Consider the following 27,298-nt stretch of genomic DNA (forward strand, 5'->3'; position numbering starts at 1 on the left):
TACTATATATATATATATATAAATATATATATTATATATATATATTTATATATATAGTCCCCCAAAGTTTAATTTGCATGTTGGGTTTGCTGAGGTGTGTGTCTGCATTATGCATGCCTGGCCTAGTACTGGATTTAGCATATATTTAAGACAGAATAATACTAACACAGGTTCTCTTCATGTAGGGAATGAGCTGGGATATCTCATATTATCTATATACAATTTGAATATTGATATATAGGTGTAATAGGTTACTAATTAACTAGTTTTATATATGCATTATTAACTTTCTTAACTGTTAAATTATTATTTCTTTTTCCTAATAATGTAGTTTATGGTTGCAACAATAATGGCATTTATTGTGGTTTCATCACTTTTTTTGAGATACTTAATCACACATATACCTTAGCCACCCCCAATTACATAAACAAAAAAAGGTGATAATGCAACATTAAAAAGTGAGACTGATGCAATGCAATGCAATGCAAGTGTGATGCAATGCAAGTGCATGACCTTTCCTAGGCCGGTCATGCAATGCAAGGGCAGTAATATATGTAGTATGCATCCTTCGAAAGGCTTGATTGAGGAAGACGCTAAAAAAAATTAAAAATAATAATAATGCAGTTTTCATGAACAATTGTATGCAAGTCTGAAATCATCTTCCTTAGCATGCATGTGGTATATGCAAATATAATGTACCACATGATCTAATACAGATCATAATCATCTTGAATACCTATATATACTTCCATTTTAATACATTTTCTAATTAGATTAACAATATATATTACTATTAGGTAGCTAGCTAGCTAAAAAAAGGTTTTAGATAATTTCTGCTATTTGTTCGTGTGAGTTTTATGCCCAAAAAAATTATAACATGTATAAGGCAGTGTATGTACTTCAATTGGCATTAGTGCTATTAATTGCACCATTATTTGTTCACATACACCATTTGTTATCATATTAAAGGCTTCATTTCAGACTTGCGTGCCTTCTTTTGTGCAGCTCATGTAGAAGGCAGTAGATGGAATACTTGATAACCCTGTTCCAGACAGCTGGACTGATCTTTGCCGCTCAATCACCAAGTCATCGCAAATCATCAACCATCGATGTGCGAAGTTGCGGATGAACTCCACCCACCATTATTTGTTTATACTTGTATCACCTAGATTGTGGATGTTTGATATGTACTTTAAAGCTTGTAAGAGACATTAGCTGCTCCCATTTGTAAGACTTTATTGCCTTCCATTAATATTGCACCATGATATGCCAGTTTATAGTAACCAGCTTAAAGGGTCTGATGTACTGATCATGTATTGGATGAAAACTTGAATTTTCATATATTAATATATGCTATTATGGATTAATGTACAATTTGGTAATATTATAAATGAGTTGGAGCAGGAAATTAGGTACCCAAAAAAAAAATTGTGCATTCTGTACGTGTAATGTTACACCAGTTTCAAAAGATTATTTGCGGCGATTTTATGTTCGCCGAGAAAAAATTTAGATTTATGTTTTGTGTATTTGCGGCGAATATATATAGACGCTAAAGCGCCGAAAGATTATTTGCGGCGATTTATTGTCGCCGCTAAAAAGATGCCTCAGTTGTTAATACTTATCTGCGGCGAATATACTTGGACGCTAAAACTAGGATTTTTTTGCGGCGCCTTAAACTCGCCGCTAAAGATCATTTACAGCCAAACAAATGTGCTGCAAATAATTTTTCGCAGCGATACGTGACCGAAATCCCAACGTTATTTGCGGCGTCATTAATAATATTAGCAGCGAAATAAATCGCTGCAAATAAAAATTTTTGGCGACCATTTCTGTGTTTCGCTGGCTATTATTTTAAAAGGCTCTACATTTGCAACGAAATGTCGGCGCAACATAAATCGCTGCGAATAATTATTTGCAGCGATTTCGGTGGTTATTTGTGGCGAATTTAAGTGCCGAAAAAGACCTTGTTTCTTGTAGTGTCTCTTTCAAGTAATATATAATATTAATAGTCACAAGCTTTAATACGTGATCTAACTCAGAAAGAAATGTTGTAAGTAGGGCTTGAAGGGAGGGGGGGGGTGGCGGATCGGACTGGTACATATATATTAATTTTTTAATTTTATATGTTATATATAAAAAAAAATTATATGATTTTTTATATTATATTATATGCTAAATCCTTGATTAATATATTCTGAAATTTTAAAATCTTATTATTCATGTCTATTAATTTATAACATAAAATTAATATAACATTTGACTATGATATAACATAAATTAATCTTATGATTTTTAATATAACATTTGAATTTTGATATAACATATAACTTTAGTTTTATAACATAAAATTAATATAACAATATGAAATTTTAATCTTAAACATGAACATTAATATTAAGCTATTAATATAAACTTACTTCGGGCCAATCACTTGCTAAAGTTTTGTTGGAGTATAATTTTGACGTTTATACGTAAAATCGGAACCGGACCGAATCCGAAAAAATCGGAAGTTTTGGTTTAGGTGGTGAATCAGTCCAATATTGATTCTTAAATTTTCAAAACCGATATATATTGGTTTGATTATAAAAATTGTCCAAAACTGAACCAAATTGAACCAACTACACCCCTAGTTGTAAGTGACCTACCTAGCTCATAGCACATGAATCATCTGAAGAACCAAAAGTAACCATATATACACATAAGTACAAGTTGTTTAATAAGAGAAATAATTTATACAAATCCCAAATAAATAAATTATGCACAGACCTTTATAAAAAAATAGACCTCAGCTTGAAAAGGTATGAAAAAAAAATTACTTATTTTTAGTAAAAGATCTATACATGACTTATCTATTTAAAACTTCTACCTAACGTTACATAAACATCATAATAATAACGTAATTGCCCCCATACGAAGTACTCAACAATATCTCCCGGAACAAATCCAGTGATGGAACATCAAGAGGCATAAACATGATGAAACCAAAGTCAAGCTGTGAGCTTTTCCTTCAATCACATGGAACATGTGGAACAAATGAGAAATCAAATTTGTGTCCCAAATGGCATTTTTTTTTTTTTTACTTAGTGATTAAGAAAATATTTTTTAATGATGTTGTGAATTTTTTTATTTTTTTTTAAAAAAATGTTTATGATGATTAAAAAAATACATGAAAAAAAAAAAGAAAAAAAATACACTATTCGAGACCCAAAGTCGGGACCCTTTTCGGTAGCTGTAGCGGAACTCGAAACAAATCAGGGAAATGCTTGGGCCACTGCTAGGTGGTCCCGAGACATTCTCCTGACATTTTTTTTAATTTTTTTAACTTAATGCTTAAGAAAGTATTTTTTTTTAATGATGTTGTAAATTTTTTAAATATATTTAAAAATTACATTTAAAAAAAAAAAAAAAAACTCACTCATCGAGACCCAAATTGGTGGCTGCGGAGCCACTCAACAAATAAATATCTCAAGAATTTAAGATATCTACTCGTGGGTCTGTGAAAAATCCATGTGCGTACTCAATCATGTACAATATGGTATATTCACGAGTGGTATATATGTATAGATAATCACCTCATTTTTTTTTTTTCTTTTTTTTCTTGCTTTACTATTTAAATTTGGATTAAAAATCTTAGAACATGACTTCATGCATAATGTTGAAGAAAATAAATTCAATTAATCAATATAATCATGTAATTTAATTAAAAATAAATTAAATTTCATAAAAATTGACCTAAAAAGTAAAAGAATGTCAATTTTTATAAAATTGAGTTTATTTTTATTTAGATTATATAATTATGCTGGTTGATTAAATTTATTTATTTTTTAATTTTATTAAAAAGGTCATTTCTTCAAATTTTAATTCAAATTCAAAAGGTAAAAAATATAATGAGTAAAAGGAAAAAAATAACTTAATAATAAAAAAATGTAAGGATATTGGTCCCATCAGGCACGAACCAGCCATGCGTTTAAGATCACATGGTCCACATGTCAGCACGCCACTATGTCTATCGTGAATCTTCGACACTCCCACAACTACATGCACGCGGGTACGAAGGGGTGGGTCACCCACCGCTGGAATCCCGCTAGGCCAATTCAATTTTTTTTTTTTTTTTCACATCATTTTTTCATATTTTTAAATATTTAAAAAAATTCATAATATTATTAAAAAATATTTTCTTAATTATGAAGTTAAATAAAACTAAAATAAATAATAAAAAAAAAAAAGAGCGGAGATACCAGCGAAATCCCTAACTTTTTTCCAAACTATTGGTCACAAGCTCCGATACAAGACTCTTTTAAGGAATCTATACATGTATATTATTTAAATAATTAAATGATAAGATTTAATTTATAATATTTAAATTTTAATGGATTTCTTCACTATTGCTAATTTACTAGTTATTTTTTTCTTTTTATTCTTTAAATTTAGATTAAAAATATATAAACATACATGGCATTCTTGTATAATCTAAGAGAAAATAAATTTAATTAACTAACATAATTATGTAATTCAATTAAAAATAAATTCATTAGTTGGTTGATTGATTGAATTTATTTTCTTCTAAATTATACAAGAAGATCATGTTCTAGAATTTTTAATTCAAATTTAAATAGTAAAAAAAAAAAGATAATAAAATAATAATAAATAATGTGTAAGCGTATCATTATCTTTTTTTTAATATACTGACTAATTCTAATTAAATAATGTGTAAGCGTATCATTATCTTTTTTTTAATATACTGACTAATTCTAATATTATAACTTCTAGAAGTTCAAATGCATTCGCACGTTGCATAATCCTCCCAGAAGATTATTAATATATATATATATATTGATGGATGTAGTACGAATTTCATCCATATATAGGCGATAAGACTAGTTCCTTAATTCAATGACCAGGTAGAAATAATTAGCTGCTAGGGTGCTAGGGTTACAAATTTTTCTCTCCTTCTTCGGTTTTAAGACAAATTAGTTTCAACGTAAAACTAATATATTATTCAGTTAATTATACACCAGTTTTGCTATTTGCAAGCATATATCATATGTCAATATATGATATAGAGTATTTTTTCATCTTTATAAGACCGATGGACTTCAATACGTGTTGAGTGCGTGATAATTATTTTGTAAAATATAGAGTATTTTTTGTGAAATCATCACTTGTTTTAAAAATTTAAATATACGGATCCGAAATCATATGAAGAGGTAGATTTAATTATTTATATCATAATCTTAACACCTCCTAGCCCTTGCATGTAGGATCAGACTCCTCCTCAATGAGTGGATCTAACATGTAGAATATTTAATTACATTGATAGAGTGTAAAGTAAAGATTCGAATTCATGACACGTGTTCTATACTATCTGAAATAATCATCACTTATCCCAAAAATTTAAACTTATGAAAAAATATAGATTTAATTATTTATATTATAATTTTAACATTTTAAATATATATATATATCTATATTTTTCAGTATGTGTCAAACTCCCTTAATTTGGAATTGCAGTTGGAGCTATTTCATCACGTGGGGAAATAATGAATTAATAAACATGTACTTTAGTCAAGTCACGGACCAAGACTTATATCTAAATTAATATTCTTTGCTTAATGCCTATCCCAAAAGGCCATGAGCTGTCCTTGTTGCGTATAATGCAAATAAAAACGTGCTTAAATCCCTATTTTCTTTTGTGAAATTAAGTTGTTGATGGGTATGGTTTGACGAATTTGCAACGACTTATGAGTTAAGTATTGATCATCTACAAAACCAACCACTTGTTGATCTGATTAAGACCATCGTGATCAACTCCTTTTAATAGTAGATTAATGCATGTTGATATTATTTGTCTCCACGTACGACACTATCATGCTGTACTACTACTTGTTGTCGACCGAATGGATCATATCATGTACTGGTCAAGGTTAGGGCTATATGTAAATAAAACCAATCGACAAGTTGTTTAATGAATATTCAAAGTTCGGCTCGATCTGCATGCAATGATCGATGAGCGATTTGTATACACAAAATTAAGAATGAATATTATTATTATATAAATGCTACAGTTCATATAAAACTCAAAATGCACGACTTGTATAAACTTGAATAATTTCATATTTCTTACGTTTTATATTATTACTTTTAAGTTTTAAGTTTTAGAAAAAGGTACAAAATATAATATACATAGTTTATTTTATCAAAATTAGGTAGAGGTTGAAAAGGCTTAAATTATCTAAAAAAAAAATGAAAGAACTATTCATAAACATAAAATATAGTTCGAAATAACTTCTGATAACAAAAAGAAAAATACAGAAATAGCTTGAGAAAAAGATGAAAACGTCAAGTTCTATCGTATCACTTTCATAAATCAAACATCAAACATATTATTATTATGGTAAACGTTTTGCAGCAATCCATCTGATATTGAGGCATTAACAGCCCTCCAATAACACTTTGCCACATCAACAATTTCATAGAAATTACAATAGACTTCATTGCACTACATGATAAAATACATCTTCTCTTCTGATCCTCGCCTCCTTCAGCAAGCCGCAACCTTCATGGAATCTCATGCAGTGGAACCACTGTAATCCATTCTTGCCACACGTACTCGCTACAACAAGATACCACGGCAAGCTATCCTCCAGCCCCTCATGACCAGAACGCCCTAGACCCTTTCTCCAAAAACTTTGATTATTTGCTCGGTTGTAAACACACAGAAAAAAAAAAAAAAAAAAAAGGCAAGAAACACTACAAGAAAAACAGACTTTTATGACCATTTGTTTGTGATGAAAAAAACTATTTGTGACCAAAATAGATTCATTTTAGCTGAAAATAATCATTTAGCTAGAATTAACTGGTCACAAATAAATATTTTTCTTGTAGTAAAACTTGTACAAAATTTTCACTTTTCCTGCACTTGTTGTGGTATCAATCTATTTTGTTTTCCTTCTGGCTTTGGTCATGAAGAGTGATAAGTTATGTGTAAGCTCATTGATGAGAATAAGGACTAAAATTCAAAGGTCGGATCTGTAATTTTTTGGGTCATGTACAACACTGCACACAATCAATTAAAAATAAATTTTTACATTTTTCTTTTTTTTAAATCTTTTCCACCATTCCAATCCTCGATCTCCTCAGACAACTTCCCTTGGTGATCAGGTACTCGATCCACCTCTTCTCCCTTCCCACATCCCATGCCACTGTCCAATTACCTTACAAGAAAACGTATTTTTGTAGTCATTTAATTGCGGTAAAAAGATCATTTGTGATGAAAACAGACTCATTTTGACTGTAAATAGTCATTTCGTTAGAATTAATTGACCATAAATAAGCAGTTTTCTTGTAGTGTTAGAAGCATGACCAAAATAAAATCAAAATGGAAATCATTATCTCAATCCTTTAAAGAGAGAAGGAGAGAAAAAACATGAGATAAAAAAAAAAAAAAAATGGATGAACTACTATGGTGTGCGTAGTGGAGGTGCATTGATCTTGGAGAAGATGAGGAGATTTTCTTTCCGTTGAGAGGGGGATAATCGATTTGAGAATTACAAATGTATGTGCATGTGAGGCTACATGGGAATTAATTTGGAATGTCTACATGTCACTCATGTATTGGAGGTTGTTATTTGGGATATATGGAGTGACCGGTTTTAAGATTTTCTCCATTATTATTATTATTATTATTATTAAGTTGGTTTGAAATTGAATCTGCTTATGATCAGTAGCTGCGTGCCCACGCAATTATTCTTAATAAACGAAATATAAAAGAGAAATGATATTTGTAATCATGAGTGTGTAAGTGTCGTATAGTCACTTTAAAAAAAGTAAATAAATATAGAATCTACATGAAAAGAAATTAATTTTTTAATAGTAAACTTTACTTTTTTTTAAAATGACTGTATGATACTTGTACACTTCCTTATTTTATATAATATTACTCAAAATCAAATTGGGTGATCTGTGCCTTTGCTTTATATATATATATATATATATTGTTTGGCGCCGTACAGACGGGTACATGGACTTGGTTTGTACCTATAAATTACATCACCTTTGTATAAAAATGGAGGAATATCAGAAAGAAAAGTCTTAGGTATCATTTGGAGTTGAGATGAATTGAGATAGATTGTGAATAGTAATAAGATGAGTTATAAATAATAGTGAGATTTGTGAATTAAAGTTGATAAATAATAATGAATAATAGTGAGATGAGTCAGGATGAGTTGAGATGACTTGCAAATACAAACTGTATTTATAAAAATATATATCTTATAAATTGACGTAAATGATATGATAAGTCAGTCAGATCTATTTTCCAATAAAATAAATTTTTTAATCTGACCTATCCCGTTAAATTACATAAGTTTATTCGTTCAGTTTTATAAAATTCATTTGCAGGTTTAGTATATGATCTCCTCTACAAAATGTAGGTGAAAGGATACCATGCATTGTCACGAATCACGATGGTATTTACTATAAGACAGCGCATGCAAAGGATCGATCGAGCTTATTGGAATTGCAGTTCAACTAAATTTAGCATGATGCATGCATGTGCAGGATATATTTTTTACTCTTTATATCTCTTTATATATATTCTGCACATGCGGTTTTTGAATAAAGTTAATTCTGAATTTCAACATCCTAGCTATGAAAGCTACCTCTTTTCTCGATTCATAGGTATTTTTAGAAATGATATTTACAGTTATAGGGTATGCAAATATCACATAATTTTTTTAAAAAAAATGAATAAATACGGGACTTATATAAATAATAATAATAATAATAATAATAATTTTTTAATAAAAAACTTCATTCTTTTTTAAAATGATTGTACAGCCCTTGTACACTCTGTAACTGTATATAACATTACTCATATATTATTCACGTATGAAATTATAATTGTGTTCTAACGGAGGAACCCATGCATCAAGATATTGGAACTAAAATAATCAAGATTAGGATAAGCTAGCTAATAATTAAGCTGCGACAAGTCAAAGCTTTGATAAGCATGCATGCACTAATGATATATTTAATTTCTAATTGGGACCATTTCAAAACTGATCATCGCCCATTAATTATTCCGTGTTTGTGGGAGAGGGTCGATTAAGCTGATCATCCTCCTTTTGATGTGTTTTTTTTTTTTTTTTTTCTTCCCGGTCGTAGATGGTCGTGGCCTGATTCTTTACGGACGACTGCTAAAGATATCACAAAAGTAAATCTCACGTATTGGCCATGTGGTTATATATTATATGTTAAATTATTATATAACAATTAAAAGTGTTATAGATATAAAGAGAATATTCTATAAAAATAAATTTATAAATTGACATAGTACCATATGATACGTTAGATCTACTTTACAATCTGACGTATTACAATTAATCACATAGTTTGTAAATTTTGATCTATACACGATTTAAAAATTACTCAAATAAAAAAAATGAGATAATTACGCGAATGTTTGAAATTACCACTTTATATCTTAAAAATATGGTTTTTTGACACATTGCAAATTTCATTTTTAAATTATTAAAATAATATAATATTCAATATCTTTTGTTGATCATTATATTTATATATATATATATATATATATATAATTGTGTTATGTAGCCTACATTGATCTACCTATATATATCTTGTCAATCAATATTACCATAAAGTAATGTAGCCTACATTACTTTAAATAAGTACTATAAGATTCAATCCGTTGATAATATTATAATTATAGAGTACTGCAAGTCTGCATGTTACAAAACGGATGATAATTCAATGTCGCAAAATGAAAACGATCTCCACTTCGTTGTTCATGACCTGATCAAGAGATATCAAATTGGATTTTGAGCCCAAGAGGCCCTACTTAAAAGCCCAAAGAGACCCACTTATATGATGGCCGGTCCATATTGACAAAACAAAGTCCAAAACTCCAGCCTACCAACCCTCACCAACCCCATCAAGAATGATACCCAACATTATATCAATAAGCACAAATGTACTTTTTATATTTTCTTTTCTTTTTTTTCAACCATTTTTTCTACATCTTTAAATATTTTTTTAAAAAAATATTAATTTATTAATAATCACTCATTTAACTATTAAATAAATAAAAGATGGGTCGATCTTATCTATAGAAATTCTCGATTCAAATAGCACTTTCCATTTTTCAAAGATCTCTTACCGGCCCCTGAATAAGAGGAGTGTACGGCGGCAGTCTTTGCTTTGTAATCACCAAGTTACTTCCTAGAAACTACAAGATGCACAATTTGAACAAGAAGATCCAACATCCCCGGTAGCTTGTTTCTGCTGGGCTTTATAATGGGCCGGAAAGTATGCATCCGACTTATAAATACTAAGACCAATTTTTGATTACGAAAATGAGATGAGAAATTAATAAGTAATTGTGAGATAATTTGTATATATTAATGAAATTGTTTGAATTAAGATTTTTATGAGATTTTAAAAAATAAGCAAGAAAAAATTTAACATTATTTTATTTTGAGATTTGAAAAAATTAAATTATTTTTTATATTTTATTTAAAAGTTTAAGAAAATTATAATGATTATATGAAAAAATTAAAAAATTGAAATTTTGAAATTAAAAGTATTTATAAAATAAAATGAGATTGGATGAGAGGTAATGGTATCAAAAGTTTGACTGTACATTATTCATTCAAACTCGGCTGATTATTAAAAAATCTTATTTGAACTCGAATTGATTTTTTTTTATTATGTTTAAAATCGACTTGGCACGAGACTAAAGATTAATTTGGGTATAGAGAATATTTTTTCAGAATACTTAATTATTAATTATTATTTTATTAATATTTTTCATATACATTTTATTATTATTTTACCACTATTCAATATTTTATTTTATCATTATTTTTTTTATTACTATTTACAAAATATCTCACTATCAAAACACAATCTAAAAATCAAGTTGACAAGCTTCTACTCGTTTATATATATATTTTTTTTTAAAGCTAAATTTAAGAAAACAAAGATAAAAAAGGAAATATCAAAATATTTCTACTCAAAATATACAATTACATACAATTTTTATTTTTATTATTTATGGTTGCATTAGGAAGGAAGAGCGTGAAAGAAAGCGTGGGTATAATAAGAACTGTATGTGATTGCGAGATTGGTTCGACGAAACTCATATTCGAATAAATATTAAATCAATAAAACTTTAGCTAATCACGGCTCTTTCAACATCCATCGTTTTCTCTCCATTGCGTTTGTTGCCATTTTGCGAACGTAAACGTTTTGTCTTTAACAGAACTTAAAAGTTATTTCCTACTATTAATTAAAAAAAATGCTCCTATTATCGCTATTTCTTATAGCTGGAAGCTGTGATATTTTATTTTTTTATTTAATAATTAAGAAAATATTTTTTAATAATATTATGATTTTTTTATTTTTTTAAAAAATATTTAAAAATATATATAAAAAATTAATCCTATAACTAACAGTAGCTCTGATAGCGGAGAGCAGTAGCTCTAGAGCCACCCATTAATTAATAAAATATTCATAAATCTATTTGTAAATAGTAATACTTTATATATTTTTAAAATGAATTATACTATTTATAAATTTATTAGATGGGTTATTTCTACAGTCTTATAAATAAAATTTTTTAACACAAAATATTAAGATTCGTTAAATTTATAAAAATGAATATAAAAAATGAATATCTTCGTACGTACATATCATGTTCTCACATCGTGTTTATTTATGAATAAAAGAGCTTGGGGATAGAATATATTCTTTCTAGATGACTCCCACGAGACCATTGGCCTGCTCGAACTTGCGTAGTCAACTCAAAATTGTCAGTATTTGGGAAGCTAGAAATAACGAAGGGACTGGTTTTGCTCTTCCTCAGGAAGGCCACCATGGAGACAGAAACAGAAGTACAAGTTAACTTCGGAAAATCCATCATAGTACCTAGTGTTCAGGAGCTGGCCAAGGAACCCATCCCCAACATCCCACCTATCTATGTCCGAGATGATCAGGACCTTTCGTTCCTCTCCTCTGAGTCATCACTTCCATCGGTGCCGGTCATCGATCTTGAGAGGTTGGTTGTTGAATATTCCTCCAGTTCTGAATTGGAGAGGCTGCACTCTGCTTGTAAGGACTGGGGATTCTTCCAGGTATGCTCTGTATTCTTCCAGGCCAAACAAGAGCCAAAATAGGTTCATCTACTTTGCTTTTCCTTGAAAACTTCTGTTTTCAGGATTTCCAGTATCTGATTCTAATCCATATCAGTTTCAGATGAAGATATATTCACCCCAAGCAGAAGAAACTCGAGCCGCATTTGCTAAATACTTTATTATCTCCAAAATACTCTGGCCCAAAAATAGTACACTCAGCAACCTTAGACTGCCGAGGAATATGCTTCTTATATCTCAAACTACCAAACATGAACATTGCATCCTCCAACCAACATGAATCCTCTGTTAAGATCCAATTATCAGTATTGTGGCAACACATGGCATTGATGGCAAGTTCTTGGAAGTGGGAAAGACCAATATGCCAATTTTTTCTTTTTTTTCTTTTTGTAGTTTGGGATGCAAGGTGCAGAATCCCCTGTGATTTTTGGGGGAAAGTATATTTATTCCTTGTTAGTGTAGCTACTCATGAAGACATGAATAAAGGCAGTGCACTAATCTTACCAACCGTAGACAACTTGATCTGAATAACATGCCTCCCAGGCCAAAAACACATGAACCCTGCCATAGATTATGAGAGCTGCTATAACTTGGCCAACCCTGCCCCTGCCCTTTACCTCTCTCTCTCTCTCTCTCTATCGTATTCAAGTGTAGCATCACTACTTTGACTTATTAGCACTATTGTTCTTATATTGTTAAGAGCAGGTTGTAAACCATGGAGTCAGTACTTCCTTGCTGGAAGAATTCAGAACAGAAATTGAGAATTTTTTCAAACTTCCCTATGAAGAGAAGAAGAAGCTTTGGCAACAGGCAGACAATCATGAGGGCTTTGGGCAGCTCTTTGTAGTTTCAGAGGATCAGAAGCTGGACTGGTCTGACATGTTCTATATAACTACTCTTCCACTCAATCTGAGAAAGAGTGACCTATTTGAAAAGCTTCCCCCAAAGCTCAGGTTTCTTTGTACCTTCAGTGTGGTTTTAAATGCACTAATTAGAGTTATAATGCACATACATGATTTGAATTCAACTTCATATTTGTGTTGCAGAAACACCTTGCAAGCTTACTCTATAGAAGTGAAAAATCTGGCCATGGAAATCTTAGGTCACATGGCCAAATCTTTGAAGATGGATGCTGAGGAAATGAGGGAGCTATTTAGTGATGGAGTTCAGTCTATGAGGATGAACTACTATCCTCCATGCCCTGAACCAGATAAAGCCATTGGGTTTACTCCACATTCGGATGCAGATGCTCTAACAATTCTCTCTCAGCTCACTGAAACCGAAGGTCTCCAAATCCGAAAGGATGGAAGATGGGTTCCAGTAAAACCTCTTCAAAATGCTTTTGTAGTCAATATTGGAGATATCATGGAGGTGCTAGTTTACTCTGATCTAAATACAGTATAGATAAAACCTGATCAAAAGAACTGTGCAGGAAAACAATTGTTAGCTTCCCCTTCTATGTTTCATCCAAGCTACTAGTGTGTAAAATGTAATCCCTTGAATCAAACCGTAATCCCTTGAATCAAACCACAGTAGCTAGGAGAATGTCTATGAGGGTAATCTGAATCATTTAGATCATATCATTCTTGCATATTGGCTGCCTCTTCCAGGGTCTGGAATCTGTTATATGCAGAAACAGCATAAGACTCTTGCTCTGCAAGACCTAAAATTTTAAGTTAAAAAGACATTCATGACTTCATCAATTACCTAAAATCTTGCCAGAAACTAAAGTTGGAACTTCATATATAATCTCTTTTCTATGTGAAGTTGACATTTGATACTAAAATTTCTTGTTTGCCCTGCAGATTGTGAGTAATGGCATTTATCGGAGCATCGAGCATAGGGCAACAGTAAACTCCTCAAAAGAAAGGCTCTCCATTGCTACATTTTATAGTTCCAAGCTAGATTCAGAGTTGGGACCTGCACCTAGCCTTGTTGGCCCTCATAACCCAGCAAATTTTCGACGGGTTCCAGCGGAGAAGTATTTTAAGGACTTTTTTGATCGAAAACTAAACGGTAAGTCATACCTTGATTTCATGAGAATAGATAATGGGGAAGGCAACAGATGCTGAATCTGCATTAGCTAAATAAAGCAGGAGTTGAGTAGCCACAAAGGTGATAGATTGTGCAAGAATTTAGCTCTGGATGTTGCAGTGAATTTCAGTGATGTTAATGATCAAAACAAATAAATTCAGGCAATTTCTGTTTAAAGCATCTCGCAAGAAGGCATATAGATTTGCAAGGACTTCATCTTCCAAAGGTTTATTTTTTGCCATATATTGTGATTGCACTAGATCATTTTCTTCACCCTTCCATGCCAATAACTAGAACTAGGATTTTTTTTTTTTCTTAAAAAGATAAGAGAAAAGAGTGTCGAGTAACTATTTATACCTTGTTGAATAGGAATAAGGAGTAGAATTTCTCATTTCATTTATTTTATACCATGTCATGATAAAAGATATTGAAAGTTTCGAATATACTTTAGAATGGGATAGCCAACTAAAATTAAAAGTAATGAGTAATGAGTTGTACAAATATCAGGGATACAAGTCTCGCACATATCTTTATGAAAAACTGAATCTCACTATGAAAAAGTGTAAAAAAATCACTTTTTCTTGATGGAGTCTATCTTTTTACAAGGAATCTGTACCTTAAAATTTGTATATAGCATTACTCAAAAACAAAAACACAGAGAGGAAATATCACTGCATGTGAAAATAAACAAGTGATCTCTATCAAAGTGAGGTGTCTGGTTGTAACCACAATTTTCTTCTGTCAAAAGTGAGAGCTATCAATAAAATTGAGATACTGTCATTTTTAAAAAAAAAAAAAGTGATTTCTATCAATATACCTTTAACGGTTCCTAAAGAAGAATTTAGGATTTCTCATTCCACGATAAAAAAAAATCAACGATGAAAACACTCTGCTAAGCTAACTTGAGTAGGAGGCCATTTATCTTGCACACAAACTCTGCCCACTAGGAATCATGTAAGTGGTAATAGCTCGAAAAGTTGTAAAGAAAATTCTAAAAAGTAAAAAAAGGAAATTAATGGAGTGGTTTGGATTCAGAGATGAGTTGAGATGGATTGTGAATAGTAAAATAAAAGTTAAATTATTTATTATATTTTGTGTAAGAATTTGGAAAAAGTTATTTTAAGATTTGAAAAAATTGAATTGTTTATTTTATTTTATGTGAAAATTTGAGAAAGTTGTAATGATAAGATGAGTTGAGATAGAAGAAAAAAATAAAACAGAGGATAATTTGAATAAAAGGGTGTCTTATTTTGATGAATCACAACGTGAACTCTTAGGCTATACTAGAGGAGTATTTAAGCTAAGTAATACAATGATCTCCCATATTAAAAGAATCCCATAAAATCTACTATGTTGACATATGATCCTCAGATTTTATAGTTGGTGTATATCTCGGATTTTCTGCAGTTAGTATTGATCTCGGATAGGATTTCCTACAGTTGGCATTGATCTCGGATCCTTTTGTTATTGACAGCTTTATATTAGGATCTTCCTTATTAGCCGCTGAAACTGATAGATCTTCATGTTGATCTGATTCTTCCTTATTTTTAGGACTTGTTGAATCATCACTTTGGTTTGAACTTGTTGCCGTTAGAGCTCCAATACCTCTCAACGTCTCTCCACTGATTTTGACAGTATTGTGAGAGTCTTCCCCCTTTTTTCTCCAAGAATCTTGTGCTTCCTTATTGCTCCATAGATTCTCATTGTTGTTGAGTGTATCGAGTTGTGGTATACTGTTAATACCCTCCCTCAAACTTTGCCGGGGTTGGAGGCAAAGTTTGGTTCGAAAATATTGAAGGGCTGCTTTTGACATTGGTTTTGTGAAGAGATCAGCAACTTGGTTATCAGTGGAGATATGCTGAGTGATAAGCAGTCCATGTGCAACTCGTTTGCGCACAAAATGATAATCCAACTCAATGTGTTTGCTTCGAGCATGGAATACAGGGTTAATTGTCATATGAAGAGCACTGAGATTGTCACAGTAGAGCATGGGAAGAGACTTCATTGTAATTCGAAGGTCTTTTAGAATGAACGTCATCCAAGTGAGTTCGGCTGTTGTGTTAGCCATGGTGTGGTACTCTGCTTCTGTGCTTGATCGTGAAATTGTATGTTGTTTTTTTGCACATCACGAGATGAGATTCCCTCCAAGGAATGTACAGTAGCTTGTGGTTGATCGTCTTGTAGTAGGACACCCTGCCTAATCTGCATCTGAGAGAGCAAAAAGATCAAGTATAGTATGTGAAGAAAAATGTAATCTCATTTCAATTATTTCTTTGACATATCGTAAAATGAACCATTTTTAAGTGTGTCATCGTGGGAGCATGCATGAATTGGGATACATAATTTAACACTAAATGAAATATCTAGGTGAGTGAGTGTAAGGTATTGTAAGGCTCCAACAAGACCTCGGTAGTAACTTAGGTCTTCCATGAGAGTTTCATTGGAAGAAGTTTTGGTTTTAGCTTCAAGAGGTGTACTCATAGACTTGCAATCTACCATATTGGAGTGTTCAAGTATGGTAAGAGCATAGTGGGATTGAGATAGATGAAGCCCACTGTTGGTTGTCATGATTTCCATTCCAGGAAAGTGATGAATTGGTCCCAAATCTTTCATTGCAAACTCACCGCTTAGTAACTTAATGAAATTTGCAACAAGTGCTAGAGTAGATCCTGTAAGCAATATGTCATCCACATAAAGAAGTAAAAATAATGAACCAAATTCAGAGTGATAAATAAACAATGAAGGATCGGCTAGACTACAAAAAAAACCAAATTTAAGAAGAAAAGCACTAAATCGATCAAACCAAGCACATGGTGCTTGTTTTAATCCATAGAGTGCTTTTTTTAGTTTGCAAACATATGTTGGATGTTGCGGATCTGCCATTCCTGGTGGTTGCTGCATATATAGATCTTCAAAAATTAATCCATGCAAAAAAATATTTTTTACATCTAGTTGACGAATAGACCACTGCTTAACAAGAGCAATAGTTATAATCATCTGAATTGTTCCTGGTTTGATAACGGGAGAAAAAGTTTCAGTGTAGTCTATTCCATCAACTTGATGATATCCTTTTGCAACCAAGCACACTTTAAGTCGATCTAAAGTCCCATCCGGCTTAAGTTTTGATTTGAATACCTATTTTGAACCAATGACATGCATGTTAGATGTGCGGGGAACAAGTTTCCATGTCTCGTTTTGATGAAGAGCAGCAAGCTCTTCATTCATGGCTGCTTTCCAACCAAGATGTGCAAAGGCTGTTTGGATGTTTTGAGGCTCACGGGGTATATTGGTAGAAGTGATTATGGTCAAGGCATACTTAGGATTGGGTTTTACCATACCTAGTTTTGATCTAGTGATCATGGGATGTGTGTGTTCTGCAGGAGCATGTGTATGATGTGGTAATTCTGTCGATATGGTTGTTGGCAATGGAGCTACGGTTGGTTGTATTTCTAAATTTTCTGGTGTGTGTCTCATGTGGTGATGGAATTTCTGGTGTGCCAGTGTTGGCAGGGAATTCAGAAAGTCATTTTCAATGTTTTCTGTAGTGGTTTGAGGTACTGCATTAAGAGGAAGTTGAGGTGAAGGTTCAGGTGACATGGAATTTTGTGGGAATGTTGTTGTGTCTTGGATTTGAGGTAAGGTACTTAAACAAGGAGCTGTGGAAGAGACCAAATATGTCCCTGCAAAATAAGAAATATCAGTATGTGATAACCAAGTGTCAAAAATACTTATGGCCAATGGCTTTGCTGTTGTCATGCAAGAATTATTAGATGATTTATAAGGAAAAATTAGCTCAACAAATACAAAATGCCGGGAGATAAAAAAACTTCTTGCTTGATGGATGAAAACATTTATAAGCCTTATGTTGTTCACTGTAGCCTACAAAGATGCAAAGAAGTGTTTTAGGATCAAACTTGTGACGTCGTGTATCCCAAGTGTAGGGAAAGCACTTAGATCCAAAGGCTCGGAGTGATGAGTAAATCGGATCCATTCCATGCAATGCAAAATATGGGGTTTCAAAATTGAGAGCTAATGAGGGTAGTCGATTCATGAGATAAACAGCTGTAGCGAAAGCTTCTACCCATAAAAATAAAGGAGAACCATTATGAAACAACATAGTCATACCTAATTCTCTTATAGTTCTATGTCGTCTTTCAACCATACCAATTTGCTTGGGAGTGTATGGGGCTGAGATTTGATGAACAATACCTGTGGAAAGAAAGTGGGTTGATAGTTTTGAATTGATGAACTCACCTGCTCCATCGGAATGGAATATTTTTATTTACTTGTTGAATTGTCGAGCAACATATTTTTCAAAGGCTAGATATGCATTGAAAAAATCAGATTTTTGCCGTAAAGGGATAATCCATGTATACTTAGAAAAATCATCAACCAAACAAGCATAATATTTGAATTTTGCAATAGAAAGAACACGAGCAAGTCCCCACAAATCCCAATGAATTTTCTCAAAAATGCTGGTACTTGAGTCTTTTGAACAAGAAAAAGGTAAACGACTAAGCTTTCCTAGTTTACAACTATCACAAAGATGTTGCGATTTTGTTGTCCCTACAACATCAATTAATCCCTTATTTTTTAACATTTGCAAAGTCGAAGATTGAGAGTGGCCGAGGCGTTGATGCCTAACTTCTGTTGTGCCAGACTTGAAATGATGAGAGAAGTAAAGTTCTCATGAAGTGGGTAGGACATAGAGATCACCCTTGCGTTTTCCTGTTATCATTGCATGCCCTGTTTCTCATTCCTTAACACAAAAATCCATATTAGAAAACTCACAATTAACAGGAAATTGAGTGGTTAGTTGACTTACAGAAAGCAAGTTCATTTTTAGATTAGGAACTAATAACACATCATTTAGAGGTAAGGTTATTTTTTTTTGCTTTATATAAGAGTCTCCAATTGCAAGAATCGACATGGAAGATCCATCTCCAATTAACACTGAGTCGGAACCAGAATAATGCCGAATGTTAGTTAACATACCTGGCTTACCTATCATGTGATTGGAAGCCCCGGTGTCAGTAGTCCATTCTGTGTCTGCTATGCTATTGTCCAGTGTTGATGCCACAAGTGCTTGTGGAATTTCATCTTGTGAAATTGATTTTTTTGGTACCCACCAGCATATCTTGGCAATATGGCCCATCATGCCACAATATTGACATTGTTGATCACGATATTTCTCCCTTTCTGATGGTGTCATGCGACGTTCATCTGGTGGTGGAGGTCGGCATTGTGCATTAGCAGGAGAAGAGTTGTAGGCTTGGGTTGAATCCTTCTTTGTTGTGCCTAGAATCCACGTCCAGTAGACATGAATTTTTGTGTTGATCCACGATGTCCTGAATTGTTTGTCTGAGAACGTTGTTGTTGTCCATAAAATGCCACTTGATGAGAGAGTGTTGAAACTTGGACGTCGGTGTGGCTAGAGAACCAATTTCGCCTTTGATCGTAATTTTGGAGTTGAGAAACCAACTCAGAATAGGATGGTCTCAGAGGCTTTAACATAGTTGTTGTGAATGTTTCATATTGTGGACCAAGGTTGGTGAGGAGACAAAATACATTTTCTTGGTTTGGAACAAGCTTCCCAATTGCTGCTAAATTGTCACAGAGATCTTTGAAGGCGTGGATGTGCTCTGTGATTGTTGTATGGTCTTCTTTCCGAAGATAGGTAAGCTGTTGACGCAAAGTGAATTCACATTCTTGTGATTCTTGGACATATGCATTCTTGAGAGCCTCACATACTGCATGTGCTATATCAAGACCAATGACGAGTCCGAGAGCTTCCTCAGAGAGTGTCCCAATGATCCACCCTCGAAGAAGACGGTCAGACTTTCGCCATGCTATGAAAGCATCTGTTAATTGAGGAATTGTGTTGTCTGCATTTTTGGAGTTGCTTGGGATAATATATTTGTTTGGTGCATGATCTTCATTTGTGAGATGCCCCACTAATTCTTGGCTCTCGGCAAGAGCTAATGCTTGCTCACGCCACAAGGGATAGTTATTTGGTGTGAGTCTTAGAGTGATGAAGTTGCCAACATTGAGAGAAAGTGTAGCCATGGTGAGCGGAAGAAGGAGCGGTGGTATATTGCCTAAGGTTCACAATGGCTCTTGATACCAAGAAGAAAAAAATAAAACAAAGGAAATAACAAAGGATAATTTGAATAAAAAAATGTGTCTTATTTTGATTAATGGTAACGTGAACTCTTAGGCTATACAAGAGGAGTATTTAAGCTAAGTAATACAATGATCTCCCATATTAATAGAATCCCATAAAGTCTGCTATGTTGACATATGATCCTCAGGTTTTGTAGTTGGTGTATATCTCCGATTTTTTGCAGTTAGTATTGATCTCGGATAGGATTTCCTACAGTTGGCATTGATCTCGGATCCTTTTTTTTATTGACAGCTTTATATTAGGATCTTCTTTATTAGCCGAAACTGATAGATCTTCATGTTGATTTGATTCTTCCTTATTTTTAAGACTTGCTAAATCATCACTTTGGTTTGAACTTGTTGTCGTTAGAGCTCCAATACCTCTCAACATCTCTCCACTGATTTCGGCAGTATTGTGAGAGTCTTCCCCCTTTTGTCTCCAAAAATCTCTTGCTTCCTTATTGCTCCATAGATTCTTATTGTTGTTGAGTGTGTCGAGCTGTGGTATACTCCTAATAGAGATGAGTTGAGATGAGTTTTGAATGCAAACCAGGCCGTCTTGTAGCTCTATATCTAGATCTAGACAATCGCATCTTATATAATTAAATAAATAATCAAAACAACCATCTCCAACTCCAAGCACCTTAAAAAGCCAAGACGAAATATTTTTTTTTTGGATCTTTGACATTATTATTTCCGCAAAATCAATCTCGATTTCTATGCAATTTTAAGAAAATATAATATAAAAATTCATTTTTCATTACTAATACTACATATTGCACTCATATCTCACTTTGTAAATGTGTGACACTTTTATAGTTTTTAAATTATCTCTTAATTTTGTTAAAAATAACTTAAAAATTGATGGACAAAACCACCACTTATGAAATAATGGTGTAGTATAAATGATTTTCCTTTTCACACGTATATACATACATATATGAAATTCGGATAATGAAAAATTATAAAATATATTTATATATTTAAAAAAACCAAGAACTGGTTAATAATTAAAAGTACAACACTGTGTTAATACAATAAGATAAAATTAGAATTAGCTACCAAATTTTTATGAAAAATATTTTAGTCACAAAAAATTATACAAAAATAAACACATAAACTGAAGTGATTTGTTGTGATACGTTAGATTATAAATTTATTTTTATTGTAAGTAAATTTAACGAATCTCATAAAATCATGTCAGTTTGTAAGTTTATTTTTGTATAATTTCTTTATGTCTATAACAGTTCTTAATTTTTATATATAAACAATTGTTTTGGGTCAATTATATGGGCCCTTGATTGAGGCCCAACGACTAACAGAAGCCCAGCCCAGACTGTCTAAACTTTAGTTACCCTATTCCATGCGTGGTTACATTCTCTCTCCCCACTTTCCCGAGGAAAGAGGAAAAGAAACGCCGAGAAGGAGCGAGAAAGCCAGAAAAACCTAAGGAAATTCCCCCCTAGAAACCAGGATTGAGAGAGCAAAATGGCGGTGGAGGAGGTGCTCAACTCAGCAACTACTGAAGAAGAGATAAACGCGATCACTAACCCTAACCCTAGGTCAGGCGGAGCTGCAGATGAAGAGGATGAGCCCGAGGAGGGAGAGATCCTAGGGGGAGACGAGGACTCGAGGCAATCGACGGCGGCTGTGGTGCACCAGCCCCACCCGCTTGAGCACTCATGGACCTTCTGGTTCGACAACCCCTCCGCCAAGTCCAAGCAGGCAGCGTGGGGTAGCTCGATTAGGCCGATCTACACCTTCTCTACAGTCGAAGAGTTCTGGAGGTAAAATGAAATATCTTCGTTGCTATCTTTCATATAAATATATTAAATGTATGGGGTTTTCTTTCTGGCTGATCTTTGCTTGAGTGCTGAGAAGTGAAATATTGATTTGTGGCGGGGGAAGTTGAAGAAGAAAGAAGTAAAATAGAAAGAAACGTTCGCAACACTTCTTGCCTTTGCTTTGATTTAGGTTGGGTTGTCACGGTTTCTGCTCTAATGGACATTATTTATGGTCCCTCAGATTTTGGCCCTTCATCCATGAAATTTAACAGGTTCTAGATTTTTCCGTGAAAAAACATATTGTCCCTCCAGACTCGGCCATGCTTGCGTGTCAAATTTAAACCATGGCCATATTAGCCATCTCTTTACAGTATGTGTAATTCAATTAAGGAGGTGGCGTTGCTTTCTTTTTAATCGTTTATAGACACAAGATGTTACTTTCTTAAATTTTGGAATATAATTCAAAAAATCTTGGAGACCAAATTATATCTTGGTATTATAGTTTAGATTAGTCAATGAATGGATATCAGGTGAATAGTTCTGTCATAGTTTAGATTATCATTTGAATGATCTTCACAGCAGGCGTTCATGGATTCTGGGATGATGTTGACAACTAGTAGATTATCATTTGGAATATTTCTTGTTATAATTTTGGTTTCATACCTTTCGCTAGATTGTTGTATGGTATTGCGTTGAGGTCGTCTTGTTGATTGGTATCAATATTTATTTATTTTTTGATAAGAAGACATTCTATTGATATTGAAATAGGCATTAGCCCAAGTACATTGGATTTTTTTTATCGGCAAACAAAATTTTATTGATCATAAAAATATGCTAAGGCCCAGGTATACGGGACAGATACAAGAACATCCCCTGAGCATTCTAGTTCAGAGATCATTCCATTAAAGTCAATTACAACTGACCAATTGAGGAAAGTATTGAAATGTTTTTCTATGCAAAAGGAATGATAGAAATTTTGAGGATCATGAGAGTACAATAGGAGAGCTTAAAATTTTCTTTTTGAATACCCTGTTCCTTTGGGCCACCACTATAGATTTTTAATGGGTTTTAATGGGTCGATCTTTCATGATTTTTTTGTAACATTTTCTGGTTCTAATTAGGTGTACCTCTCGTATATGCCCTATATATACTTGAGCTATGCCTTTTCATTTTCAATAAAATTTTCCATAATATTTTGAGTAAAAACTAGGTTTAACTCTCTTTCTCAAAATTTCGAGTACCTGGAACTGATTTTGATCTATGGACAAATACATGTGAACCAATACGTACTGTTGGCTGGAGAAATCAGTATACTTACTATCGAGGGATTTGCTTGTCTTTATTTTTGCCTTGATATTTTATTGCTGTTTCATCTTCTCAATTTATCAATGAGCTTCTGTCAGCATGAAAATTTTATTTTGTGTACAGCATTTACAATAATATTCATCATCCGAGCAAATTAACTGTGGGAGCAGATTTCCATTGTTTTAAATATAAAATAGAGCCCAAATGGGAAGACCCTATTTGTGCTAATGGAGGGAAGTGGACAACAATCTTCCAAAAAGGGAAATCCGACACCTCTTGGTTGTATACGGTATGTTTTCAGCCTGTCTTTGTAACTCTTTGTAACTTAACTGTGAACCAAATATTTTCTGTTGTGTCTAATTTTCTGAATGGACTGATACCAGTTGCTAGCACTGATTGGAGAACAATTTGATCATGGAGATGAAATTTGTGGAGCAGTTGTTAATGTCAGAGCTAGGCAGGACAAAATAGCTTTGTGGACCAAGAATGCTTCAAATGAAGCTGCACAGGTAACTTTTTATTTTCTTGATCGGTAGAAGTAATATTTTATTTAATCAATGAATTTGGCATAGCCTAAGTACCCAAGAAGTATACAAGAGTAAACGCCTATTAGAAGTTAGATGCTTGAAATAACTTCAAAGAAATTTAATAAATCCACCCACTTTCATTTTAGTGCCTGTATTACATTATTAGTCCCCATTTATGTTTCTGGACCCACATGAGGACTCTTTTTGTGACGATGCATGGAAGACCCAAGCCACATCTAGGCCTATACTCTAAAATGACTGGTTCATGTTATCATTAGAGCCCATTGGAATTACTATAAAGGGCAATAACTTCTCTCTAACAAGCAATGTGGGAGCCCATTCACAACATTCCTATACTCAATCCAAGGTTTTACTCTTTCACTCTACTCTTTAACCTTGTCACCTTGTAGCAGTGCAACATGGATCCTTAGCTTTTATCAGTTTGACTAGTCTTTTGTTTCAACTTTTTAATGCTCCACTCAGATTGCAAGAGGTTAATTAAAGAAAAAAAAAATTAAGTGCAAGTTGGAATGGTTGTCATTAAGCTCTAGGGTCAAAATACACTTCAAGTTTGATGGCGAATGAGCAATGGGGTGAGCCCATATCATCATCTTGATTTCTCTGTTGGACACATTCATCCTTTCTCCTTGTTCTTTTTTTCACTTGTGGATTCTATATAAACCGATCCTTTGATTCTATAAGATTTGAGATGGAGAATAAGTTGCTGTTGTAATGTACTTAAACCTGCAATCTTCTCATCATTTGAGACCTTGATATATAATGTCAATGTAATTCAGCCAGAAGTATCAGTTGTGATATTATTTTTTTTGATAAGTAAGAAATTATATTAATCCACGTAAAAAGGCAATGCCCAAGTACACGGGAAGTGTACAAGAAAAAACCTGATTACAAACTGCGCGCTACGAAAAGTAGCGTAAAAGTCATTAAAATTCCTCCCATTCAATACAATAGAAGAAGCCCAAAGCAACAAAGTGTGATAGAAAAAGGCCCTAAAACTATCCGGAGAGCGTTCCCTATTTTCAAAACATCGGCCATTTCTTTCATTCCATGTGCACCACATTAAACATAGAGGTACCATCTTCCAAACAGCTGCAATGTGACAATTGCCCCTAATCCCTCTCCAACATGACAATAAATCCAAGACCCTCCTGGGCATCACCCATGCAATATCAAGCCTAGTGAAAATGTCGTCCCATAAAGCCTTGACTACATCGCAGTGGAGAAGTAGATGGTCTGCTGATTTGCTGCTGTGTTTGCACATAAAGCACCAATCGGTTAAGTAAAGGCCTTGCTTTTTCAGTTTATCTATAGTCAATATCTTCCCATGGGATGCCAACCAGACACTCCGACTTCCTTTCCCACCTCCATTACCAAGTTTAGTCCTGCATCCACTTTATTCATCAACACCGAAACTTCCTCAAATACACCAGACAACTGTGCTCTGACAGACCACAAAATACCTTCCACCTCCCCCAATTTCGTACACGGCGTTCCACTACCTATGCAGTGAGAATCACCTGCAACACAGAGCTCCTTGCCTCTCGACTCCATGGCAGAATTGCTTCTTGCCTGTGAGGGTGCTGGTGACCTCAAAACAGAAGCAAACGAGACACCATTTGAGGGAGAAGATTTCTCTAAAACCACACCACCCCCACGAAGACTAGCCATCCTCTTGAGGTGGTAAGAAAAACCTTCCCATCCATATCCCTTCTCACCTTCAGGAATAATAAAAAAACCCCTCCTCCTACCATTCCAAAACTCCTCCAAACGCAAAAAGCAACCCCTACTATTTCTATGACGTTGGAGTATGAGAAAACCATTGCCCACCACAACTTTCTGAAAAACTCTTGGCACCCACGTGAAGCAAGAGCTTCCTCCACCATCCTTGCCAACCATGAGGCTGACGTCCCATTAATGAAGAGAAACAAAACCATTTTCCTGTTCCTCTCAGTAATACGAAAGCTGTTAGCAGCCATCTTCACAAAACTGAAGGTTTTAGACTCCACCGAAAAGCTTCCATCAACATCCATACTAAAACAGCAGCAGAGAAAGGGAGAAAAGAAACTAAAAAATGGAAAAGAAGAAAAACAAAGGGTGGAAAAACAGAGAATCAACTCCGGCAAGAAGCGCCGGAGAAAGGATTACATGCATGCAAGCATGAGAGGAGAAAGGAAATGTGTACGGAGAGAAAAAAGCAGCTTCCTTCCTAAGGATTCAGAGGTCAAAAAACCAAAGCACACACAACCATTCAGTTGTGATATTATTAAGACTTGATACATCATTCATTAGCTCAATTTAAGAAATTTTATATTTAATGGGTTGAACCTTCACCCTAATTGAAGCCTGGTTGATAATATACTGTGATTGGGTCATTTTCAAATTTGACTTTGATTGTAAAATATAGACAAGCATCTTATGTCAAACTCGTTTGTTGCAGTTGAGCATTGGGAAACAGTGGAAGGAGCTTCTCGATTACAACGAAACAATAGGATTTATAATCCATGTAAGGATGTTATTTTTGGAGCACGTGCTTAAATTTATTTTTCCTTCATTGAATGGTGCTGGTTTTATCCCCTAGGTTACGGGTTACTGATGTAAAATTTATCGTCTGATCTTTCAGGAGGATGCAAAGAAACATGACAGAGGTGCCAAGGAGCGCTACAAAGCATGATCTGTCTAGCGTTCTTCTTCTCTTCTCTTGTAGTAGTGTAAGTGTAAGTAGGATGCAAAGCTTGTTTTCCGGATTCTAGTCTTGACTTTTGACTTTGTTATGCTAAAGAAAACTTACAATCATAAGGAGAATGAGATTCCTTAAAATGTACATTGCGTAGCCTTGGTTTCTCCGAAAAGAAAAACAAAATTCCTCGTTTTGCTGTCTGAATCGTATTTTATATTCGGTTATGGATGTGCACCGTTCTCTTATATCAAAGGTTAAAAATTTTACAGTAACTTGCAGTACACAAGTGTATACAATAGATGTCGTTATTCAGAAAAAAATTATTCAGAAAAAAATTATCCGAAGGGTCTTTTTTTTTTTTTTTTTTAATCTTCAAATTGTTTTATTGGCACCAAGTGTTTGAGAACAAAGTTTCAACTAATCTCAGGTTGCATAGATCATAAAGAGTTTTCGCAAGTGCATTTTAGATAATTCAAGTGGAAAGCAAAAATTCTTTCAGTTCGATAGTTTTTAGAAATTGTTTACACTTCAAAAATAAAATTGAAACCTTAAAGTAACTTATTACCATCAAGACCACCAAGGCTTTTGCCACATGAGCTAAACTCTATAGGTGAG

General features: G+C 33.5%; 2 protein-coding genes across 4 annotated transcripts; both read left to right on the top strand.

Moving 5' to 3' along the window:
• Positions 1 to 11,786: 11,786 nt before the first annotated feature.
• LOC121268544 (protein SRG1-like) lies at positions 11,787 to 14,419 on the top strand. Of its 2 annotated transcripts, none has more exons than XM_041172859.1 (4): positions 11,787 to 12,155; positions 12,876 to 13,126; positions 13,220 to 13,544; positions 13,979 to 14,419. In XM_041172859.1, exons 1-4 carry the CDS (start codon positions 11,898 to 11,900, stop codon positions 14,243 to 14,245), a joined length of 1,101 nt encoding a protein of 366 aa, XP_041028793.1. In that variant the 5' UTR covers positions 11,787 to 11,897; the 3' UTR covers positions 14,246 to 14,419. The 2 variants fall into 2 exon arrangements, with proteins under 2 accessions (XP_041028793.1, XP_041028794.1); XM_041172860.1 differs by having other exon boundaries at positions 11,789 to 12,155; positions 12,879 to 13,126.
• Positions 14,420 to 21,744: 7,325 nt separating this feature from the next.
• LOC121268057 (eukaryotic translation initiation factor 4E-1-like) lies at positions 21,745 to 26,883 on the top strand. 2 transcript variants are annotated; one of them, XM_041172173.1, is made up of 5 exons: positions 21,745 to 22,156; positions 23,582 to 23,747; positions 23,842 to 23,967; positions 26,444 to 26,509; positions 26,585 to 26,883. In XM_041172173.1, exons 1-5 carry the CDS (start codon positions 21,858 to 21,860, stop codon positions 26,597 to 26,599), a joined length of 672 nt encoding a protein of 223 aa, XP_041028107.1. In that variant the 5' UTR covers positions 21,745 to 21,857; the 3' UTR covers positions 26,600 to 26,883. The 2 variants fall into 2 exon arrangements, with proteins under 2 accessions (XP_041028107.1, XP_041028106.1); XM_041172172.1 differs by having other exon boundaries at positions 26,627 to 26,883.
• The last annotated feature ends 415 nt before the right edge of the window (positions 26,884 to 27,298 follow it).

The sequence above is a fragment of the Juglans microcarpa x Juglans regia genome, chromosome 5S (assembly GCF_004785595.1).
Source record: "Juglans microcarpa x Juglans regia isolate MS1-56 chromosome 5S, Jm3101_v1.0, whole genome shotgun sequence".
In the NCBI taxonomy this organism is placed as follows: domain Eukaryota; kingdom Viridiplantae; phylum Streptophyta; class Magnoliopsida; order Fagales; family Juglandaceae; genus Juglans; species Juglans microcarpa x Juglans regia.

Coding starts and splice junctions, on each gene's coding strand:
- LOC121268544 (XM_041172859.1), top strand. CDS start 11,898: ATGGAGACAGAAACAGAAGTACAAGTTAACTTCGGAAAATCCATCATA. Junction 12,156..12,875: donor AGGACTGGGGATTCTTCCAG/GTATGCTCTGTA, acceptor TATTGTTAAGAG/CAGGTTGTAAACCATGGAGT. Junction 13,127..13,219: donor AAGCTTCCCCCAAAGCTCAG/GTTTCTTTGTAC, acceptor TTTGTGTTGCAG/AAACACCTTGCAAGCTTACT.
- LOC121268057 (XM_041172172.1), top strand. CDS start 21,858: ATGGCGGTGGAGGAGGTGCTCAACTCAGCAACTACTGAAGAAGAGATA. Junction 22,157..23,581: donor ACAGTCGAAGAGTTCTGGAG/GTAAAATGAAAT, acceptor TTTTGTGTACAG/CATTTACAATAATATTCATC. Junction 26,510..26,626: donor CAATAGGATTTATAATCCAT/GTAAGGATGTTA, acceptor CTGATCTTTCAG/GAGGATGCAAAGAAACATGA.